At 45.5% G+C, this 23,875-nt stretch overlaps 1 protein-coding gene across 1 annotated transcript in view; it reads right to left on the reverse strand.

Annotated features, from left to right (window-relative positions):
- LOC126419399 (jmjC domain-containing histone demethylation protein 1-like) overlaps positions 1-23,875 on the reverse strand; it is a 120,039-nt gene that overhangs the window by 20,397 nt on the left and 75,767 nt on the right. The window contains exons 3-4 of the mRNA XM_050086587.1: positions 22,546-22,866; positions 12,917-13,115 (exon numbers count right to left, since the gene is read on the reverse strand). Of these exons, the coding sequence (XP_049942544.1) occupies positions 12,917-13,115; positions 22,546-22,866 (520 nt within the window). The remainder of the gene's footprint in view (positions 1-12,916; positions 13,116-22,545; positions 22,867-23,875) is intronic.

Raw genomic sequence — 23,875 nt, forward strand, 5'->3', positions numbered from 1 at the left:
CAAATGACACCTGAAATGCCAATGGCCTTTGACAAGATTAAATCCAATCTCGCATGAACTGTCACCCTTGTCCTTACATCACTGGATGCATACCTCGTGTGCATCGCAGACACCAGTGACTGGATGGTACTGCAACAAGAGATTGCCGGCACAACACAGCTGCTGGGTTTCCTTTCTCAAAAGTTGACTGATACTCAGAAGACGTAGTCTATTTTTCTCCATCAGGTTACCTTCCATTCGGAAAGTGGGTGCACTGAGCAACTGTTACGTTACTTATAATTTATAGAGTGCAGCATTCAGTCATCCTTTTTTCGATTTCATTACGCAAATCCAGATTTCAGCTAGTAGCTAGTCATTCTCAATGCACATTGAGAATAGAAAATAGGCACTGAGAATGGCTAGCTACTAGCCGAAATCTGGATTTGTGTAATAAATCTAAAAAAGGATGACTGATTGCTGCACTCTGTAATTTATTTGTCTATTTTGATAGATAGCTTTTGGCCATCTATGAAGTGGTCCGCTATTTCTAGGACAGCATTGAAGGATGTCCTCTAACCATTTACACTGACCACATGCCTCATCCATGATGATTATGAGGTCCCATACTCCGAGGAGCGTAGGGGACGATACGGGAGACCCGCAGCGCTGACTAGGCAAGGTCCTACCGGTGGTGGTTTGCCATTGCCTTCCTCTGACTGTATTGGGGATGAATGATGATGAAGACGACAACACCCAGTCATCTTGAGGCAGGGAAAAATCCCTAACCCCGCCGGGAATCGAACCCGGGCCCCCGTTCGCGGGAAGCAAGAATGGTACCACAAGACCATAAGATCCATAAGCGATCAAAAACCCTTTTGTTAACACCACACTAAGGCACTTTCGGAACTCGACTTGGTCTCGCAATTTACCACCATAGTCAGACACATCTGAGGTGCGGATAATATAGCCACGAAGTACCTGCCTCGCTTGGTGGCCACATCTACTCAGCTGGACTTTGATCTATTCACTGATGCACAGGCCACAGATCCCGACCTACAAACGCTACTCACCAGACAAGGCTCTGCTACAACTACAAGAATGCACACTGCCAGGAGCCACCAGACCTGTTTGGTGTGACACCTTGTGTGAGAGGATACAACCAATCATCTGCCTTGTTCAATAAACTGTGCCGACTTTGTGGGTGCCATTTTATTTATTTATTTATTTATTTATTTATTTATTTATTTATTTATTTATTTATTTATTTATTTATTTATTTATTTATTTATTTTATTTTATTTTATTTTTTTTTTTTTTTTACAGGCAACTGCTTACCACCCCCAGTCAAAGGACCTAGTGGAATGATGGCACTGAACACTCAAGGCAGAATTAATCTACCATTCACAATCACGGACCAATGCCCTGCCCTGGGTGATTCTCGGAATTAGGACCGTTTATAAAGAAGATGTGCAACTCGCTTACTGAGGTCCTATGTGGTGAGCCACTCTGCCTTCCTGCAGAATTTGTCACTTAGTGTGTAGTTACACCTGACAGACCATGACCTGCCATAACTAGTGCAGTGAGCGTGTTATCATATACGTAACATTCGAATGCCACTGCCTACTCATCACACAAAGCCTACGATATTCATTCACAAGAATTAATGAATGTCCCCATGTTACGCTGTGCACAGATGCCATCAAGACACCTTTGCACCCCCCCCCCACCCCCACCCCTCCCGGCCCTCCTACACTGGCCCATACCACATAATCAAGTGGGACACCAACACATTTGACATTATCTCTGAAGACCTCTATGGTATCAAACAGGCTGAAGCCTGGATGAGTTTTTCACTCTGCAGCGGAGTGTATGCTGATATGAAACTTCCTGGCAGATTAAGACTGTGTGCCGGACCGAGACTCGAACTCGGGACCTTTGCCTTTCGCGGGCAAGTGCTCTACCGACTGAGCTACCCAAGCATGACTCACTCATTCTGGAAACATCCCCCAGGCTGTGGCTAAGCCACGTCTCCGCAATATCCTTTCTTTCAGGAGTGCTAGTACTGCATGGTTCGCAGGAGAGCTTCTGTAAAATTTGGAAGGTAGGAGACGAGGTACTTGCAGAAGTAAAGCTGTGAGGGCGGGGCGTGAGTCATGCTTGGGTAGCTCAGTTGGTAGAGCACTTGCCCGCAAAAGGCAAAGGTTCCGAGTTCGAGTCTCGGTCCGACACACAGTTTTAATCTGCCAGGAAGTTTCAGACTGAAGCCTGCATGGGCTTAAGCCGACTCCCTGGTGCGGAGCCCTGTGTCAACACCTCTGCAGTCACTCACTTCAAAGTACAACTGAATACAAGTGACAAGATATCTATGTCACCCTATATTATTCTCAATCATCTCAGTCACTTCCGCAAGTAGGCAGGCAGGCCCCAGTGAAGTCTCTAAGTCAAACATGCCGCACCCCTGCCCTCCATCAATACAGCAGATTTAACATCTGTCTTGACGACTGATGGAGCCCTCATTGTCACCACCCCAGTAAACTCTGCTCCCACTGCCGATGCCTAGGATGACACTACCTCTACTGCCACCTCACCAGCCTCTGAATCATCAAGCCAGGTACGCTGCCCCTCCTCCATCACCAATGATGAGGTCATGCCTCCCGCCACTTTGCCAGTCGTGGACCATCATACTGCATACACAGTGCCACCATTCCCCTCTCCTCAGCCTCTGGCTGCTCCTCCCACTTCGCACTCCACCCGCCAGCACATCTCACCACTTAAAGACATTTCAGCAATTAACGCATCTACACCCCACTGGTGCACACAGCTTTCTCCCACATGTTCCACACAATGGGGGGAGGGGACATCTCTCCTGGGATGTAAATCTGTGGAGTCGCCAGGAACAATATCACTGCCTTGAGATAGCTCAACTAATCTCTCTGGATCTGCAGTTTGCTCTGATCGATGTTTGTGAGAGCATGATTTGTACTTTATAGGACAATATGATTCTCTGATCATTATCTGCTACAATATACTTGTTCTTAAAAGTAATAATGCTATTCATCTGCTCTTCTTTAATGGTTCCTAAGTTTTTAGTATGGGCTTAATGACTATTACATAGAGATTTTGGTCATGACCAGATCAGATTTTCAAGTACCAGATGGGTGAGTAGACCATTACTACAAGTGGTAATGAAGTTATCAGGTCAGGGCAAAGGAGTAAACGTGACAAATTTTACACTGTTCTAATAATTGGTGTATTCTGTTATTTATGGTGTGGTAAACAATTTGACTAATGTAGAGGTTTAACAATCTTTTACAAGTAACACTTAAGATAGAGGAATGTTTAGTGGTCAAAGGCTGAGCATTTCATTCAGATCAACTCAAATCTACATTTGTAATGGTGTAAGGAAGACATTTTGGTTGGCGGGCTCTTTGATAACTAGTGTGAAGTATAGTTTCCTGTGTAGAGCCCCATCTGTTGAGACCAGTGTCTGCTAATTTATGTAGGAAGAATTTAGTAAGGTGTCTCAGGTGATGGCAACAAGCTGAAACACATGTTTGAGTGTCGCAGGGACTAGTTTTGAGTAACTAAACTGAGATGCTTATAGACGAGTTCATTTATCAACAAAAATCATAAGTTTATTTTCCTACTTTTATATGTGGTCTGAAGGAAATGTTAAAACAAAGTACAGCATTGTTAGTCACGCATCAGGCTATCGAGCCACACAAATTTATTATTACCATGTGGGATCTAGTTTCCTCATTTTAGTGTAGCCTACAACTGGGAGAAGTAATTTAGCTAGAAGACAATGCTTAAAGTGGTGGGCAATTGTTGCATCTTCAATAATTGGCAGGCAACCAACTATGCCAAGTTAGGGATGTGGATACACTGGAATTTAACTGCAGTGGGTTTATCAATTAAACAAAAAAATTAATCAGTCTTATAGAACCAAAATAGATAGTTCTGATCTTTCTATTTAATAGTTTGATGTGCTCACATGATAAAAAACATGTTGTGGTGAAAGAAAATACAAGTATTTTATAAAGAAAGAGTGTGGAAAGAATTCTCACACTCAAAATCCAACAGATACAAACATGGTTTTTAATTAAATGAAGATGTTTGAGTTAAAGAGTCCGAACTACACGGTCATCAATCTCTTGTCCTTTGTGTGTCAATCTAAGAACATCACCAGAGAGGAAAAACAAGAAAGACAAATCCCAGTGAACTATCAATCAACCAAAAAATCCAAGAGAGAGAGAAGAAAGTTGGAGAGAGGGGTCAACGGGTGAAAGGGGGAGAGTTGTCACACCCAGAAAGCAGCTGCAGCTCTGCTCTGGATAACTGCATCAATAGCTTCATTTGGTGGGGTACTTAGGGCGATAGAGGTGGTGACCAAATCCCAGTCATCTTTGGGGAGAGCACATCTGAGTGCAAGCCCAGGCGAGCGATACTGTGGGAAGGTCAAAACAGTCTTAAAATAATCACTAAAACAATCAATTATTGACAAAATTATTTAACTGGATAGATAAAAAATCTACTCACCAAGTGGTGGCAGAACACACATATAAAACACTGTTGTAATTGGCAAGCTTTCGGAGACAGTGGCCCCTTTTTCAGGCAGAAGGGTTGAAGGCGAAGGAAGAAGGATGAAGGAAAGGGACTGGAGAAGGCTACAAAAAGGGGTAGATTTTGGGAAAGTCACTCAGAACCATGGGCCAGGGGAGACTTACCACATGGGATGAGAAGGAAAGTGATTGTTGGGGACTGCATCAGATAAGATTTGAAAACCTCGGAGATTAAAGCTGTAAGACAGGGTAATACGCAGACAGAGATTACTGCCTGAACATCATGCATCAATTAATAAGAGTGAAAAGCTAAGTGCATTGTATGTAACAGAGGTGGGAGGGGGTGGTGAAAAATATATAGGAAAGACAATGAAAGATGTAGAAAACTAAAATGGAGTGAAGCAAAGAGTTGTTACAGTGAAGAAATACTGAGACTGAAGAAATTAATGTAAATTAAGCCCAGATGGGTGGCAAGAACCAATGACATGTCACAGTGCTTGTTCTCACCTGCAGAGTTCTGAGAAACTGGTGTCTGGGGGAAGAATCCAGATGGCGCGTATGGTGAAACAGGTGCCGAGGTCACGAATGTCATATTGTAGAGCATGCTCCATAACAGGATATTGCTAGTTGCCAGTATACACCCTCTACCTATGTCCGTTCATCCTAATTAATAATTTTGTGGTAGGGTGTATACTGGCAACTCTCAATATCCTGTTATGGAGCAATTTCTACAATATGATGTTTGTGACCTCGGCACCTGTTTCACCATACGCGCCATCTGGATTCTTCCCCCAGACACCAGTTTCTCAGAACTCTGCAGGTGAGAACAAGCACTATGACATGTCCTTGATTCTCACCACCCACCTGGGCTTAATTTGCATTAATTTCTTCTGTCTCAGCATTTTTTTCACTGAAACTACTCTTTGCTTCACTCTGTTTTAGTTTTCTATATCTTTCCTTGTCTTTCCTGTCTTTTTCATCATCCCCTCCCACCTCCATTACGTACAATGCACTTAGCTTTCCACTCTTATTAACTGATGCATGATATTTAGGCAATAATCTTTGTCTGCATATTACCCTATCTTCCACCTTTAAGCTCTCAGGTTTTCAAACCTTGTGCGAAGCAGTCCCTAGTCAGGCAGTCTTTCCTTCTCATACAGTACAGTAAGTCTCCCCTGGGCCGCAGTTCTGGGTGACTTTCCCAAAATCTACCTCTTTTTGTGGCCCTCTCTATTCCCTTTTCCTTCAACCTTTTTCCTTCTCCATCAACTATTCTGCCTGAAGCAGCCACTGGCTCCGATAGCTTTCCAATTACAACAGTCTCACGTGTGTGTTCTGCCGCCACTTGGTGAGTAGGTTTTTAAAATAATCACTGTCACACGGGTCATCATGGACACTCCAGTGGATGGATGGGAGAAGACCTAGGCTGCAAATGGAGAGGCCAATGGCTGAATAGAAGCTGTATGCTACACAGAAGTGCATTGGAACACTAATACTAAACAGGCAAAGATGTGGCTTTTCGAGTGAGTTTTACACCTATACTGCGGCCAATGACTAGTTTCACCCCATAAAATGTTGCAGGCATTGGTATCAATCAATATTAGGGAAGGGGAAGAGTTCACCAGATACATTGCTTCCCATACAGAGAGAGACAACATGGGACCACCAGACTCCCTGTTTTGGACAACCTTTGTTCTTAAGTTTAGACTACTGCAAAGGCATGTCTGTCCCAGACTCTGGCTTGGGGGAACACAGCCAAGGACAAGAATAAAAAGAGAAAAGCCAGCCACTCTGCAACACATTAAAACTTCCACCCTAAAAGCACTGGTTGGAGGACACAGTGGCACAAAGGACATCTGCTAAAACCTACACAGAAGTATAAAAACCACCCTCACAGATAAAACTTAAAACTAAAGCTGTCGTGGAGGCATTGTCACCCAACACCAAAGGCAGGGTGCTGGGAAAGCTAAAAGTCTGCTGCAGAGCAGCAGAAAGTGGGCAGTCCAGCAAGAGGTGGACGACTGTCATTTGGGAGGCACAGCAACACTGAGATGGGTCCTTGTGACAGAGTAGGTAACCATGCGTTAGCCACGTATGGCCAATGCAGAACCGGTAGAGGGCAACTGATTCCCTGCGAGAGGCCTGCATGGAAGACTTCCACACATTCATAGTCTACTTAATGACACGCAGTTTGTTGTGCATGCTGTTATAACATTCCGTCTACCAAAGCCGGAAAACCCTGTGGTGTAAAACATAACGTAGGTCAGCTTCGCAGATGCCTCTCACCAGAAGTGGTTTCCGCGTTGGCTGTTTGGCCAGCCTGTCGGCAAGTTTGTTGCTGGGGATTCCGACGTGTCCTGGGGTCCAACAAACACCACGGAATGGCAGGACTGTTCCAGGGCATAGATGGATTCCTAAATGGACACTACCAGATGGTGGAGAGGGCAGCACTGGTCGATAGGTTGTAGGCTGTTCGATGAGTCAGTACACAAGACAAATGATGCCAGGGCATGAGCAGATGTACTCAAGAACACAAGATATGGCCGCCAGCTCTGCAGTGAAAACACTGCAGCCAACTGGCAAGGAGTGCCACTCAATATGTCCTCCATGAACATATGTGAAGCCTACGTGACCATCAGCCATTGAGCCTTCGGTGTACACCGCTTCAGAGCCCTGGAACACGTCAAGAATCAAGAGGAAGTGACAGCGGAGACTGGTGGGGTTAACGGAGTCCTTAGGCCCATGGAAAAGGTCCAGACGAAGCAGCAGCCAAGGCGTACACCATGGAGGCGTATGTGAAAGGACCGCAAGTAGAGATGGTAAAGGGAAGGACTCCAGTTCGGAGCTAAGGGACCGCAAGTGAACCGCAATCGTTAGCCCTGATCTAGGCCGCCGATGTGGGAGACAGACTGCTGCGGGCAGAAAAAGGAGACTAATTCGGATGCTCAGGGGAACTATGAATGTGTGCTGCATAACTGGTGAGCAGTTGCGCACCTTTGATCTGCAGTGGAGGGACACCAGCCTCCACCAGTACGCCGGTCACCGGACTCATCCTAAAAACTCCTGTCCCCACAGTGGTGCACAGGGTCGAGTAAATACAATGCTGAAGGCGCTGCCAAACCATAAGCCACACTCCCATAGTCAATTCGGGATTGAACAAGGGCTCTGTAGAGCTGCAGCAGCATACAGTGATCTGCACCCCAATTGGTGTTGCTCAGGCAACGGAGGGCATTGAGGTGCTGCCAGCACTTCTGCTTAAGCTGACAAAGATGAGGGAGCCAAGTCAATCGAGCATCAAAACCAGATCTAGGAATTGATATGTCTCCACTACAGTGAGTGGATCGTCATTAAGGTAAAGTACGGGTACCGGATGAATGGTACGATGCCGACAGAAGTGGTTGACACATGACTTTGCGGCTGAAAACTGGAAGCCGTGGCCTAGAGCCCATGACTGCGCCTTGTGGATGGCTCCCTGGAGAGTAGCAGTATGAAATGCAGAAGTTGTCTGCATACAGAGAAGGTGAGACCGAGGGCCCCAACAGCTGCTGCTTGACCATTAATGGCCACTAAAAATAGAGGGACACTGAATACAGAGCCCTGCGGGACTCCATTCTCCTGGATATTGATGGAACTATGGGAGTCACCAGCTTGGACATGAAAGTATGGAGAGACAGGAAGTTTTGGATAAAAATCGGGAGTGGTCCCCGCAGACCCCACTCATACAATGTGGCAAGGATATGATGTCGCCAAGTCGTGTCGTATGCTTTACCTAAATACGGCAATCAATTGTTGCCATCTGGAAAAGGCTAATCGGATGGCAGACTCGATGGACACACGATTATCAGTGGTAGAGCGACCCTGATGGAAGTCGCCCTGACATGGAGCCAGTAAGCCACGTGATTCCAGGACCCAACTGAACCACCGACATACCATACGTTCCAGCAGCCTACAAAGAACGTTGGTGAGGCTGATGGGCTGATAGCTATCCTCATCAAGCGGGTTTTTACCAGGTTTTAGCACCGGAATGATGGTGCTCTCCCGCCATAGCGATGGAAAGGTGCCATCACACTAGAGCTGGTTGAAGATGACGAGAAGATGCCGCCTGTAGTAAGATGAGAGATGTTTAATCATCTGGCTGTGGATGCGGTCACAACCAGGAGCTGTGTCACGGCAATGTGCAAGGGCACTGAGGAGCTCCCACTCTGTAAATGGGGCATTACAGGATTCACTGCAGCGTGTAGTGAATGCGAGGACGTTCCCTTCCAGCCGCCGTTTGAGTGTGTGAAAGGCTGGGGGGTAATTCACTGACACAGAGGCTTGAGCAAAGTGCTCAGCAATCATGTTTGCATCGGTACATAGCTCGCTATTTATGGTTAAGACTGGGGCCAGTTGTTGGCACCTGGTACCTGAAAAGACATTTGATCTTTGCCCAGACTTGGGAAGGTGACGTGTGGCACCCAATGGTGGAGACATCTCTCTCCCAACACTCTTTCTTCCGCTGTATGATAAGGTAGCAAACATGTGCACGAAGCCATTAAAAGGCTATGAGGTGCTCCATGGAAGGGTGCCGCTTATGCTGCTGTAGAGCTCGCCGACGCTCCTTAATTGCATCAGCTACTTCCGGCAACCACCAAGGGACTGCCTTACGCCTCGGGCATCCTAAAGAGTGAGGGATTGCGTTTTCTGCTGCAGAAACAATTGTGCTAGTCACCTGCTCAACCATCACATCGACATTACTGTGTGAGGAGGATTCAGTGGTGACAGCAAAGGTGAAAGTTCCCCAGTCCGCCTGCCCATCTGGGCAGGCGCCCGTGTACCTGACGCTGGGGCAGTGACAGGAAGATGAGGAAGTGGTCACTACCACACAGGTTGTCATGTTCTCTCCAGTGGAAAGATGGAAGAAGTCCTGGGCTGCAAGTTAATACGAGGGCTATCCACAAAGTACATTACGTTTTCGTTTGTGTCCGTTAGGGGCGGGGCTAGCGCTGCCATCTTGGTGTCGTGGCATTCTGCCGCTCAGTCGGCACTGCCATGCTAGTGAGAGGTTCGTGCTGTACTCCGTTGAGTTACTGTGACAGTTTGAAATGTCAGCGTTAATTGAAAATGCCGCGAAGTGTGAAGCGCGTGCTGTAATAAGGTTTCTGACTGCAAAAAACTGTACACCGATAGAAATCTATCGGCAGCTTTGTGAAGTGTATGGGGACAACATAATCACTGAAGGTGTAGTGCATCAATGGGTCATAAAATTTAGAAATGGCCGAACTAACGTTCACAACGAGGAGCGAAGTGGAAGACCCAGCATAGTGACTGCCGAACTTGTCGAAAAAGTCAATGCCGCGGTCTGTGAAGCCGTAATTTCACAATAACAGAACTCTCTATAAGTTTTCCACAAATTTCACGAAGTTTGTTGCACGAAATCATTACCGAAAAGCTTGGTTACCACAAGTTTTGTGCGAGATGGATACCAAAAATCTTGACAGAGATTCACAAAAATCAGCGAATGGCTGCAGTGTTAACGTTTTGGGACACTTACGAGAAAGATGGCGACTCATTACTCGATTGCATCGTTACTGGTGACGAAACATGGGTTAAGCATGTGAACTGCGAGACAAAATTGCAGTCAATGCAGTGGGGGCACACAAATTCCCCCCAGAAACCCAATAAATGCATGCAGACAATGTCGGCAAGGAAGGTGATGGCGACTGTCTTTTGGGGCAGAAAAGGTGTGATTTTTGTGGATTTCCTGGAAAGAGGCACTACAATAAACTCTCAAAGGTATTGCCAAACTCTGCACAACCTCAGAAGAGCAATATAAAACAAGCGCAGGGGAAAGTCGGACTCAAAGATCTTGCTGATGAAAGACAACGCCCGGGCCCACACGGCAAATGCCACTCGTGAAGTTCTCGAATCTTTTAAGTGGGAGTTGTTTACTCATCCGACTTACAGTCCCGACCTGGCACCGAGCGACTTCCACTTATTCCCAGCAATGAAGAAGTGGCTGGCTATGCAGCGTTTTGATGACGACGCACAGCTTCAAGAAGAGGTAACCACGTTGTTGAAGGCGCAGGCTGCTGAATTTTACGACGAAGGAATTTCCAAGCTCGTCCATCACTATGATAAGTGCCTTAATTTAAATGGCAACTATGTAGAAGAGTAGTATTGAAGTGTGACTTTCATCTGTATATAATAAAAAAAAATTCCAATACTTTATTTATTTTTAATTCCAAAACTTAATGTACTTTGTGGATAGCCCTCTTGTATCAACGCAAAGATATACACTGCAGACAGTTATTTCCTCCATCATCCTTATTCTGACAGCCACAGCTTCAAGAAGGGTTTGAAGCGGCACATGTTCACTACAAATCGAATTTAGGACACAAATGCAAACTCCACCTGACACTCGATTATAGTCGTTATGGTTCCTGTAATACCCCTTATAGCCACGGAGGGCAGGGGTCTGCATTGCTGGGAGCCAGGTTTCCCAGAGGGCAATGCAGATAGCAGGCGTAAAGCTTAACAGTTGCTGTAGCTCAGCCAGGTGGTGGAAAAAACCGCCGCAATTCCATTGGAGGATGACATCATGAGACTAGGAAGGCATGGAACATTCAATGAGGCAGTTTACACCTCAGGGTCACCTGCTACCACCGATTTATTGCCTAAGCAGTCTGTATCCATTGTGTCTAAGGGTCTGGTGAGATCTAGGTCCTCAGCGGATGCCAAAATCTCCACCCCATCCTCAGCCGCAGAGCTTGTAGATAGTGGTGGCGTGGGAGCCACTGTAATTTACTTGGTCTTAGGGGTTTTCTTTTTGGATTTCTCTCACTGCTCTTTGGGTTTCCCTGGCTGGGAGGACTTCACTGGCTCAGTCTCCGGGACTGAGGATAAGTGTGAAGCCCTACGATCAGCTTCTTTTGAGCTCTTTAGCCACTGGTGGGTGTCTTCTTTCCCACTAGCAGAAACCTGGGAAGGGAGTGACCCAAGGGACCCCTTCCTAGAGAGAGAAGCCAAAGAAGACTTACACTTCTCCAGCTTAGAAGTGGGGACAGGCATCCCGATGGTTGGGGGGGGGGGGGGTTGAGGGGGGCTGTTGCTCCAGACCAGGGGCCGTCCCCACGGGCGCCACCCAGCCACAGCAAAGGCCACCTGGCAGGATGGCCATTGCCGGGACTCCCGATGCCCCAGGGGGATGGGCATCTACCCCTTGGCATATGTGGGGAGTTAACAGTGCAGGCATCAGCAGAGCGATCCCTGTGTGGTCAGGCAGCTACGACCAACAGGGTACATGGTGGCCCCACCACAACGGACTGGCTACTGTGCTGGGTATCAGGTGCAAAGAAGTCCATGGTCATCGCTGATGCAGAAATTGACACTGCATAATGCATGGTGGAAAACGCACCCAAGAAGGTGTCTTCACCCAAGAGATGGAGAATGGGCAGGACTGCAATGCGACGATGAGAAAGAGGACTAAAGATCTCAATTTACAATAGACACGATGCACCTTTTAAGGCACCTTTCCCCAAATGGCTCACTCTTCGGGAAAATTTTGAGGAATGGAGGTCAAACCCTACAGGGCACCGTCACATAAAGGCCGAAACGTGTGAAACTCCTTTTAGTCACCTCGTAAGACAGGCAGGAATACCTCGGGCCTATTCTAACCCTCAGACCAGCAGGGGGGAACACATTTAGATGAATGGCCCCAAGAGCCAGATGAAGACAGAGGGCAATGACACTGTCACTAAAGATGACAATGTCGTCGCCAAGCGTATAGGATGGAAGCAATCCTATTTCTTCTTGGCTGCTTCCTATGTGAGGCAATCAAGGGTCTTATTCCTTTATTTTCTTTTTGCATTTCAAAGTAGTGCTGCAGTCCAGTGAACAGGGGGAATGGTGCTCCCTTAGCTGACTGGTGGGAGATAAGGTGTCAGCACAAAGAGTGAGTTTGCACATGTGAACTGATGGCCACACCATCTCTACAGATGGGGCTGGCACTAATGTGAAGACACTTGCCCAAACTGCAAGATTTGTAGCACTGCATGGGAGGAAGAATAAACAGCTTATCACACTGATACACCACCACCTTGACCTCCTTAGGCAAGAAGTCTACTTCAAACGCAAAGATGAATATGCCTAACATGCACTCTTGTTTTTTGGTCCCCACAGGACACAGATTAAATACATACATCATCCCACCAAATTAGCACACAACTTATCTTCAGTTTGTAGAAAGACATCATGGTGCAAGATGGTTCTCTGTGCCATATTCAGATTTATGGAGGAGGTGGGGGGGGGGGGGTCTATAGAGAGAGGAATATATGACTTCCCTCAAACCTGTCCAAGGGTTTTCAATGAAGCTTAATGCAACAGTTATTACATACCTGTGATACATCTAGCTCCACAAGTTTTGGTAAATGCTGTGCTATGTAGCGCAGAGCCATATCCGAGATGTCGCATCCTGCTAAGCGGAGCGTATGCAGGCCTTTCAGTCGTGAAGGAGACCCTACCAGACCCGGTCGCATGTCAGGTGGTGGGCTCAGCAGTTCTCGCAAGGATACATCATTGAATCCTGAAACAAAACTGTTAAGAAAGGGCCAGTATTACTGTCAGAATCAATACTGTCAGTGAAGTTCTTCATGGAATACAAACAATGAAAGTAGTAAAGGAAGCAACTCTGTTTACAGCTGAGGCACTGAGTTGACAAAAGGCACTTAGAAATGTAAATGTTGCTTAGCTTTCCAGCAACATCTTTCAGGCCTAATTACAGAGTACACCTACATGACTACATTGTTTCAGATGACTAGGCCTACACTGTACTGGAAATGCCGCTCGTCTGGGATGCTGGGATGATGGTGCTTGAAAGTAGTGGAGTAGATGAGCAGAGAAATGGGGGGGGGGGGGGGGGGATGGAGGTGGGAGATGTTAGACGTAATGGTGGCTGAGAGCTGGGAGGCAGCTTTAGCAAGCACACATGCTAGCAACATGGCAGCAGTGAGCTCACTCTTGTGCAAGGATGGGGAGCTGCATGTTGCTATATACTCTTAGAGTTATCCCCTCCCCTCCCCATCTAATACAAGCACCCTCAATCCGGTCAAGGCTAGGCTAGCTGCAACACAAAATGTAACTGTAGGTGTATTCAATTGTATTATTTTTCTTATGTAACTCTTTCAACTGTTCAATGCCTCATTCATAGAGAAGTGTTCCTTTACTACTACTTTCACCATTTTCAAGACATATTCAGGTAAATGGAAGAATATTACTAGAACCACAAATTACTCCATATATCTGTACATAAACAATACCAATATTACAACAACAGTTATCTGCATGCAACACTACTTGCTAGCAACATATTAGAATACTGAGTTCCTTCACACACACACACACACACACACACACACACACACACACACACACACACACACACACACACACACACCTCTCTCTCTCTTTTATATATGGTAATGAGGATCACCCTGTGGCTAAACACGCCTTGGTGCATGGCCAGCACATCTTGGCACAGTGTTACACCGTCCGGGTTATCTGGATACTTCCCACTAACACCAACCTGTCAGAACTCTGGAGATGGGAACTTTCTCTTCAGTATATCCTCTCTTCCCATTACCCACCAGGCCTCAACCTCGGCTAATTTCAAGTTGCTGCCACTCATACTTCACCTGTCATTCAACATCATCTTTGCCTCTGTACTTCTGCCTCGACTGACATCTCTGCCCAAACTCTTTGCCTTTACAAATGAGTACTTTTGCTGGTGACTGGTAATGATATTTCAATCATTATATAGAAGTTAAAGATGATCAAAGAAGTAGACTAAGATCTATAATCTGACTACGCTGCAGTAGGAGAACAATCAGCAGGCCGACATGAAGAGGAACAATTACATGTAAGGAATAATACCAGTATCTAGCCTGTCAGCAGATGGAAACTATTTGTGCAGGAGTGTGACCTTGGCCCTCGGAGCAAAAAGGAACCTCCATTCTGTTATTGTCATCCTAAACAATTACTGAAGAAATTATCAATTACATTGTTGAAGCAGAGTATCAATGAGAATGTTAGAAGCCATGAAATTGGGTCATGTGGAATGGGTTGCTAATATACCATGACTACTAAGGGAAAACAACGAAAACGACTCAGGTCATCAAAGTTGGAGAAAAAAAAGAAACAAATTGGTATGGTGATAAGAAAAATCAATGACTATACCAATGAAGATTTTGAAAAACAGTCCAGAAAGAAGCAGAGTAGTAGCTTTAAGGGGGACTTGCACAAAAGGCGACAGGTGAAACAGAAGGGTAAAGTTTAAAATTTGAAAAGCTGAATAATTTGTAAGCTCCCACCTGACAGACAGAAGGGGGAGATTAATAGTCCCTCAAAACCAACTCGCAACTATGTTCATCTTTTGCTTTCCTAGTTTCCTGAAGTTTTGAATATTCTGAATCAAAAGCAAGTAAAGTGCACTTGGCATGTACAAAATGAAATGTGTTAACAAAATATACAAGCAGAGAAGATGGTGCAGTAGTAAGATGCAGGATTGGTACAAGGATAAGATGCTTTCTGAAAGACTTGCATTCCTTACTCTAAATGATACGAGAATGTTAACACAGTTCCTTAACTGTTGAATGTAATCAAGACCACACAGAAGAAAAGGAAAATATATGGACTGTAACAGCAAAGAGGTGCCAGACAAAACATTATGAAGTCTGGCTAATGAATGGAGATCGATTTACAAAGCATCATCATGGTGTTTTTATTCGTTTAGGCCTGCAAGCTTGTCCTCGTTCATCAGGGCCTTTGTTTTTCCAATGTATTTTGTGTATCAGTCAGTATTCAATTGTTTGTTCTGGCAGATGCCCTTTGCCCCTTCAAAGGGTATGGCTGGGCCAGCTTTGTCTATTCTGAATTTTTTTTCAAGTATTGAGAAGATCTTTAGCTCTCTTCTGAGGACTATTCTGGATGTGAGCCAGCCTATTATGACCTCTTGAGTCCTCAGAAATTTCTTGCTGGGGGTTTAATCTGGCTCCAATCATTAGTCATTGGGCTCCATGCTTTGCTCTTGTGTGGGAAGTTTAACTACAGCAAAATTACAGACCAATATCCCTAACTTCTGTTTGCTGCATAATCCTTTACACAATCTCAGTTCGAATATAATAAACTTTATTGAGGCTAAGCGGCTTATGTCTATGAATGAGCATGGTTTTAGAAAGCATTGTCCATGTGATATGGAGCTTGCCCTTTTCTCATGGGATATACTGAGAACTCTGGATGAAGGGCAACAGGCAGATTCCGTATTTCTAGATTTCTGGAAAGCATTTCACACATTTCCTCATTGTAGGCTGTTAATGAACGTATGAGCATATGGAATAAGTTCACAGATATGTGAGTGGCTCTAAGACTTCTTAAGTAATAGAACCCAGTATGTTCTCCTCGACAGCGAGTGTTCATTGGAGACAGATAACAATAGGAGTGCCCCCAGGGAAGTGCAATAGGACCATTGCTATTTTCCATATACATAAATGATTTGGCAGACAGGATGTTTGTTTTGCTTTAGGGTGAAAAACCTAGGGTCATACGCACCTTTACTGTAGAACATGAAGACAAACAGAGAAGTTAAAAACGACTACACATTATTCCCAATCAGTGGAAGAGAAGACAGCTAAACAACAGACACAAAAAAAGGTCTATAAAATATGCCATAGAGAAATGGAGGTCATGAACTAAAAATTAAATGGCCTTCACCATATTGCTACAACAGACGAAAAGTAAAACGCAGTTGACAGCATGCACACTGTTTCATAAAACGACTGATAACCCAGACAGCAAACACAAACGAGAATGTAAGCTGTTAAAAAATGGGCATTCCATCAGGAAATGGTAGACCGTTGAAGGTCGAGCACAATGAGTACAAAGTGGTGGGGGTGCACCACTTAACAAATGGCAATGGCTAAAAAGACAGTGCCCAATACGCAACCTAGCTAAAATGATCTCACAGTGAGAGGGCCGAGAGGTGGTCTGTCAAGCTGGTGAGAGAGGCTTAGTTACCCAGAGCTTGTTCTCTTGATGGGAGGACCAGTGGTGATGCTAAAGTGATGCCACCTACTGACAGACTGCAACACATACCATCGCAGGGAATGTAAGCACTAGCGGGCTGAAGTACAATGACTGCAGCCATGGCAGCAGTGTCAGTGGCCTTGCTTCCTGTCAGACTGGCATGACCAGGAACACCCAAACATCACAGTGGCTCCAAGAGGGAGCAAGTGACAGCTTTCCTGGACCTGTTGCACTAATGGATAGACAGTGTACAGCACACAGAGATTTTGAAGGGCACAGAGTGTCTAAGCAGATGAAGCAATTGAAAAGCCTGCGTCACCGGATGTACTGTATGGCCTGATACAGGGTGAAGAGCTCTGCTGTAAATACTGAGCACTGTTCTGGGACCCAAAACCAAAAAACATCTGCACCAACAAAGGCATACCCGATACCATGGTTAGTCCAAGAGCCATCAGTGTACACAAAGGTACTTTCAAGAAGTTGTGTGCGAAGGTTGTGAAACTGAAGGCAACAGAGTGAGGTTAGAGTAGTGTTCTTAGGAAGCGAATTAAGGCCAGGACGAACACAGGCTGCATGAAGCAAAGGTGATGAGTTTACACCCACCGGCAAAGGTTCAGGTAGCATGAAGTTAAGGTGCTGGAGCAAGAGCCAAAAGCAAATTACAGGAGTTAACAGAGAAGATGGATGCACCCCATACTGGCAATCAAAGGAATCATCTTAGGAGGCATAGGATGGGTGGCCAAACATGGCAGACAAACAACATAAATATCTCCTGAGTAGAAAGTCAGGGTGGTAGGACAACGGTAGTTCGGCAGCTTGTGCATACAGACTCTCAACCAGGCTAGTGTAAAAGGTGCCAGTGGCCAAACCGATGCCACAATGGATGATAGTATTGAGACAGCATAAGACGGACAGATGTGTAGATGCACATCGGGTTTCAAACAGACAGGGGATTGGTACAAATGGAGGAGGGTGGTTCATCTGCTCCCCACAAAGTGCCACTGAGGAGATGTAAAACACTGAGGGACCACGTACAGCAGCTGCCAGGTAAGACAAATGGGAAGACCAAGAAATTTTCCTATTGAGCACGAGCCCCAGCAATTTCATAGTTTCAATGAACAGAAGAGCAATCGGCCCATGATGTAAAGATGGTGTAAGAAATCAATTGTGCCGCCAGAAATTCATATAAACAGTTTTGTCAGTGGAAAAACAGAAGCCATTGTCAATGCTCTATGAGTGAAGATGATGGAGACAACACTGAAGATGCCGCTCAATAAGAAGTCTGGAGAACTGCAATAGAGGGCAAAATCATCAAAGAAAAGGTAGCCAGAGATGTCCGGCTTGAGACACACCATGATAGGGTTAATGGCGATAGCAAGGAGGAAGGTGCTCAGGACGGAACCCTGAGGCACACCATTTTCCTGGTGAAAGGTGTCAATGGCAGAACCCACATGAACCTCGAAAATTCTGCCTTTTAAAAGTTCTTGAAGAAAACACAGTAGGTGTTCACAGAAGCCCCATGTATAGAGTACGGAGGATACCACTCCTCCAGCAGGTGTTGTAGACTTTCTCCAAGTTGAAAAACAGCCACAGTCTGGGACTTCCATAGAAAACCATTCGTGACATGGATGAATAGTGAAAAGATGGTCAACTGCAGAATGGCACTCAAAATTGCGAGATTCGAGCCTCAGACCAGCCAGGCATGAATCATATGTTCCATCACCTTGCAAACACAGCTGGTGAGAGAAATTGGGTGGTAGCTAGAAGGAAGGTGTTTGTCCTTACCAAGTTTAGGTATGGATATGACAGTGGCTTCATGCCAGCATCTGGGAAACGTGCCCTCTGCCCAGATGCGGTTTTACATATGGAGGAGAAAGTGCTTGCCCACAAGAGAAAGGTGTGCAACATCTGAATATGAATATCGTCTGGCCCTGGGGTGGAGGATCAGGATGAAGTGAGAGCGTGATCTAGCTCCCTTGTAGAAAAGGTGGTATTGTAGCAATCACAATTCTGAGAAGAGAAGGGTATCATTTACAATAGAGGAAGGCAGGGTGATAGTGGGAGGAGCTTGAAATCTCCACAAAATGGCAGCCCAAGGTGTTGGAGATAGCAATAGGGTGCACAATGACATCGTCTGCTACTGTCAGGCTGGAAATTGGGGAATGGATCTTGGTCCCAGAGAGCCATCAGAGGTTGGCCCACATGACAGATGAGGGGCTGGAACTGTTAAAGAACTATAGAATGAAATTCAGCTAGCTTTTTTGCTATCCCGAATAATGTGACGACACTGAGCATGCAACTGTTTATATTGAATGCAGTTTGACATCACAGGATGACAGTTAAAAACACAGGGAGCACGTCTCTGCATGTGAATGGCATGGGACTGGGACTGGGACATGGTGTGGTAAAGAGGAAGTGCAACAAATGGAACGTTCTTCAGAGGTAAGGATAACACTTGTAAGATATTCTACCTGGTAATCACAACTGGGGAAATGATGTTCATCAAAGGTCATCATGAAGGGGTAAAGCCTCCAGTCGGCCTTAGTAAGCCACCATTTGGGTGTGCTTGTAGGTGCGGTAGGAGTCAACAAACAGATAGCACATGGTAAATGGTTGCTCGAGTATGTGTCAGAGAGAATGGACCACTTGAGATGAGAGGCAAACTGGGCAGTGCAGAAGGATAAGGCCAAATGGCAATATGTGTGCGTGAAGTCTGAAAGGAGCACTCCTGTGTTAAGGCAGAAGAGGTTAAGTTGACTGAGAAGGTCAGCCAAGAGGGCACTTCTCTGACAGGTTCTGGGAGAATCCCAAAGGGAATGGTATGCATTAAAGTCACCAAGCACCAGAAAGGGGTGAGGTAGCTGCCCAACAAGCTGGATGAAGTCTGCCCTGGTGACAATGAATGATGGAGGGATGTAACTGGTACAAAGGGAAAAAGGTCAAGTGAGGAATGAAAATGTGAACTGGCAAGTAGTCAGGGACACGTGTTGACTATAAACATCAACCCGTATGAGCACCACGACTCCCTCATGAGGTAGAACGCCAACCTCTGGGGAGGAAGGTCAAAACGAAGTGGGAAGAAATGCGAAAGCTCATAGTGGTTGGGAGGATGCAATTTTATTTACTGAACGCAGAGAACAAGTGACACTGCGGTTCTAAGAGCTGCTGTAAAACCTCTCTGTGGGATTGTTCCATTAGAGGAGAGTCATGACGAAAAAAATGAAGGAATCTCACCTTGGCAGCTGTTGAGTACCAGCCTTCGAAGACTCGCTGCTACAGGGCACAGAGGCAGGAGAATCCTGCTCCATGAGGTCTACAGAAGTGGCATTGGCATTGGTCCTCTGTCAGCCTGTGGAGTCCAGGGCAGAGAAACAGTTGATGGTGCAGACTGGCAACATGGAGATTGGCCGGGCGAGGATATCACGTGGCGACACGGTCAAAGAGGATCTTTGAGTCAGTGAAGGAGAAGGCCCTTTGCCTTTGTTTGACTTCTTGGAGCCTTTCCGGCTGGCAGAGGAAGATTCTGATGTTGGTTGGCTGGAGGGATGTAGAAAGGCTTCACAGGAGTATTCCTTCTGTCTTTTCTGGCATGCCAGTTATGTAGCTGGTCGCTTTGCCCTGTGAGGTGAAAAATTTGGTGGCGTGTTGCACAGCTGGAGGAGGAGACTGGGATGCTACCATGACACTAGGTGATTTCACAACCGCACTGCTAAATTTAAGGATGCCTGGACAGCCCGCTCATCAAGATACATGGAACAATCATGGGAGGAGGCAGCACGGTTGCCATTGCAGTCAATGCAGTGGGGAGAAGGAAGCAGACAATTGCCCTTGTGAGCATCCCTACCACAGGTTACACATTTGGCTGAGTGTCTACAGGGAACTATTGTGGTTGTAATGATGGCACTGGCAGCAGCACATCAGGTTCGGAATATACAGTCTGACTGTAATAGCTTCATAACCTGCTTTGACCTTTGATGGAAGGAACCACTATGAAATGTGAGAAAGAGTGCATGTGGGCACTAAGGAGCCATCTAATTTCTTCATTACCTGGTGGACTGCAATAACACCCTGATCAGAGAGGTATGTTTGGATTCCTGCCTCAGTCAGACCATCTAACAGGCTAGTGCAAATAACACGATGGGAAGAATTCAGCATTCGATGGGCCTCAACATGAGCAGGATAGCCACAGAGGAGTGAAGCTGCAAGTAGATGTGCTTGAGTATCAGAAATAGTCTCTAAAAGTAAAGTGCCATTGCATAAATAAGAGCTGGATTTCACAGGGTCAGCAATTGCATCAACACCTTTCTGGATAATAAGCGGATTCACCGTAGAAAAGGACTGACCATCTTCAGTATGTGAAACCACAAGGAATCGTGGTGCAGCTGGGAGGGTTTTTGGATTGCTAGCCTCATTCTGTTTATGTCTCAGTCATTGACTGAAGATGAGTGGCTCATTGTGAGAAAATCCCCCATGATTGCCAGCATCTCCAATGGTGCACTGCTTCCAACTGGGGGCCCCCTTCAGAAGGGGCACTCCTGCCTTAGGTGATTCTTTACACATCAGGTCACGCCTCCTGAACACCTGACAGGGACCAGTCAGCAATTTGGGAAGGTAGGAGCTCAGGTAATCACCACTCCCCGGGCCTGGCCTGTACCAGGAAGTACGTGCGAACCCTACCTGTCGACCTGGGGCTGGGAATTCCATATTACCCAGTCACCTGTTACGTGTCAGATGCATGGACTGGCCTTCAGAAGTGCACGGGAGGAAGAAGAAAGAGGAACTTCCAACACCGATGTGGAGGAAGGGGGGGGGGGGGGGGGGGGGGGGGGGGGGGAAAGAAAACAACAACTGTTGAGAGTACTCTGATATTGACTGCCAAAAATGCAGAATACATTTCCAAAAACAGTCCAGATATGTTACCCAAGGGAGGGGAAAAAAAACCCAGCAAGAGGATAGACACACAGCATGGAAGGGAAAAGATGCTGCAGAGGCTGGGGTCCCATGGTAGCCAAGCATAAACCCGCCAAAGAGTGGCAAGCCCCAGGGGTGGGGGTGGGGGGTGGGGGTAGAGGAGGGGGAGAGGGTGTAAGTTAATGCAGACAGGTAGGAAGAATAAACCTGTAATGTTCTGATACAGTATTAACTAGTGTCCAGCTTGACACAGTCAAGTCGTTTAAATATCTAGCTGTAACATTGTAAAGGGATATGAGGTGGAATGAACATGGAAAAGTGTGCTAGGGAAGGCAAATGGTTGACTTCTGTTTATTGAGAGAATTTTAGAAAAAGAGTGGTTTACCTGTAAAGGAGATTGCATATAGGACACTGGAGTGACCTATTCTTGAGTACTGCTCAGGTGTTTGGCATCCATACCAGGTCGTATTGAAGGAAGACATCTAAGCAATTTAGAGGAGGGCTGCTAGATTTTTTACCAGTAGATTCGAACAAAACTTAAGTGTTACAGAGATGCTTTGGGAACTCAAATGGGAAGCACTGGAGGAAAAGTAGTGCTCTTTTCAGGAAATACTATAGAGAAAATTTAGAGAAACAGCATTTGAAGAGGAGTGCCAAACGATTCTGCTCCCGCCAACATACATTGCGCGTAAGGACGACGAAGATAAGATATGAGAAAGTAGGGCTAATACCGAGGTACACAGACAGTCTTTTTTCCCTGATCTATTTGCAAGTGGAACAGGACAGGAAATGCAAAGTAGTGGTACAGGGTACCTACCCTCCACCATGCACCTTACAATGGCTTGCAGAATACTGATGTAGATGTACCTGTATTTAATTTGAGACTTACCTGTACAGCAAGTTGCTGAAAGCATTGTTTTATGAGAAACAAGCTATCTTTAATAATAAAAATTAAAAATTGACTACAATATCTACTGGTATCAAAGAATTGTTTTCTAGAATAGCCTAAAGTTTGAGAAGAAACTTTTAGACTTACCCGAGATCAAGCACAGAGAGGGGAGGACAAGTGCATGACCTGAGGGCTGAGATACTGGTCCAGGAGAACCCTTGCAGTGACAGTTCTCGTAATTGCGGGAGCCTCACGATGAGCCAGGCGAGCTGCTGCTTTGTCAGTGGTGGTCTCATCCAGTTGAGGAGCAAGGCCCCAGGTTGCCGGCGTACGATGCCTGCTAGAAGTGAGGCTGAGGGACGCCGCCTTGGTAAGTCAATACGCCTCCAGATCTGAGGGTCAATGGATGCTCTGGACCACGCTTTACATACCAAAGCACAGTGGCCGAGATCTGCCAATGACAGAAACCTGAACACAAAGAAAAATCTATAGTGTGTGCTTGAGCACTGTTATCTTTCAACATTATTGAAAGATAACTGCATTGCAAAATCCACAGCCAACCTCAGCAATCCACATATGTAGATAAAGCAAAGTGATGTATTGTGTTTGATTGTGATGTTACTTACTTACTTACTTACTTAATTTATTTATAGTAATAACAGATAAAAATAAAATGTTCATGAACCCAAAAAAAGTCATCCCATAAGTTTAAGTAAACACAATCAACAATACAAAAAGAATCAGCTTAATTTTTCAAGGAACTCCTCGACAGAATAGAAGGAGTGACCCACGAGGAAAGTCTTCAGTTTCGATTTGAAAGCACATGGATTACTGGCAAGATTTTTGAATTTGAGTGGTAGCTTAGTGAAAATTGATGCATCAGTATACTGCACACCTTTCTGCACAAGAGTTAAGGAAATCCAATCCAAACGCAGGTTTGATTTCTGCTGAGTATTAATTGAGTGAAAACTGTTTATTCTTGGGAATAAGCTAATATTGGTAACAATAAATGACAGTAAGGAATATATATATCGAGAGGCCAATGTCACAATACCCAGACTAGCCAACAGGGGTCGACAAGAGGTTCGTGAACTTACACCACTTATTGCCCGAACCACCCGTTTCTGAGCCAAAAATATCCTTTTAGAATGGGAAGAGTTACCCCAAAATGTAATACCATATGACATAAGCGAATGAAAATAAGCAAAGCAGACTAATTTTCATGTTGAACGATCACTCACTTCAGATACTGTTCGAATAGTAAAAATGACAGCATTAAGTCTGAACAAGATCCTGATCGTGGGCTTTCCATGACAGTGTACTATCTATCTGAACACCTACAAATTTTAACTCTTCAGTTTCACTAATCGTATGCCCATTCTGTGAAATTAAAATGTCAGGTTTTGTTGAATTGTTTGTTAGAAACTGTAAAAAATGAGTCATTACTGTGATTTAGTGTTACTTTATTTTCTACAAG

This window comes from Schistocerca serialis, chromosome 9 (assembly GCF_023864345.2).
Source record: "Schistocerca serialis cubense isolate TAMUIC-IGC-003099 chromosome 9, iqSchSeri2.2, whole genome shotgun sequence".
NCBI classification, from domain to species: Eukaryota; Metazoa; Arthropoda; class Insecta; order Orthoptera; family Acrididae; genus Schistocerca; species Schistocerca serialis.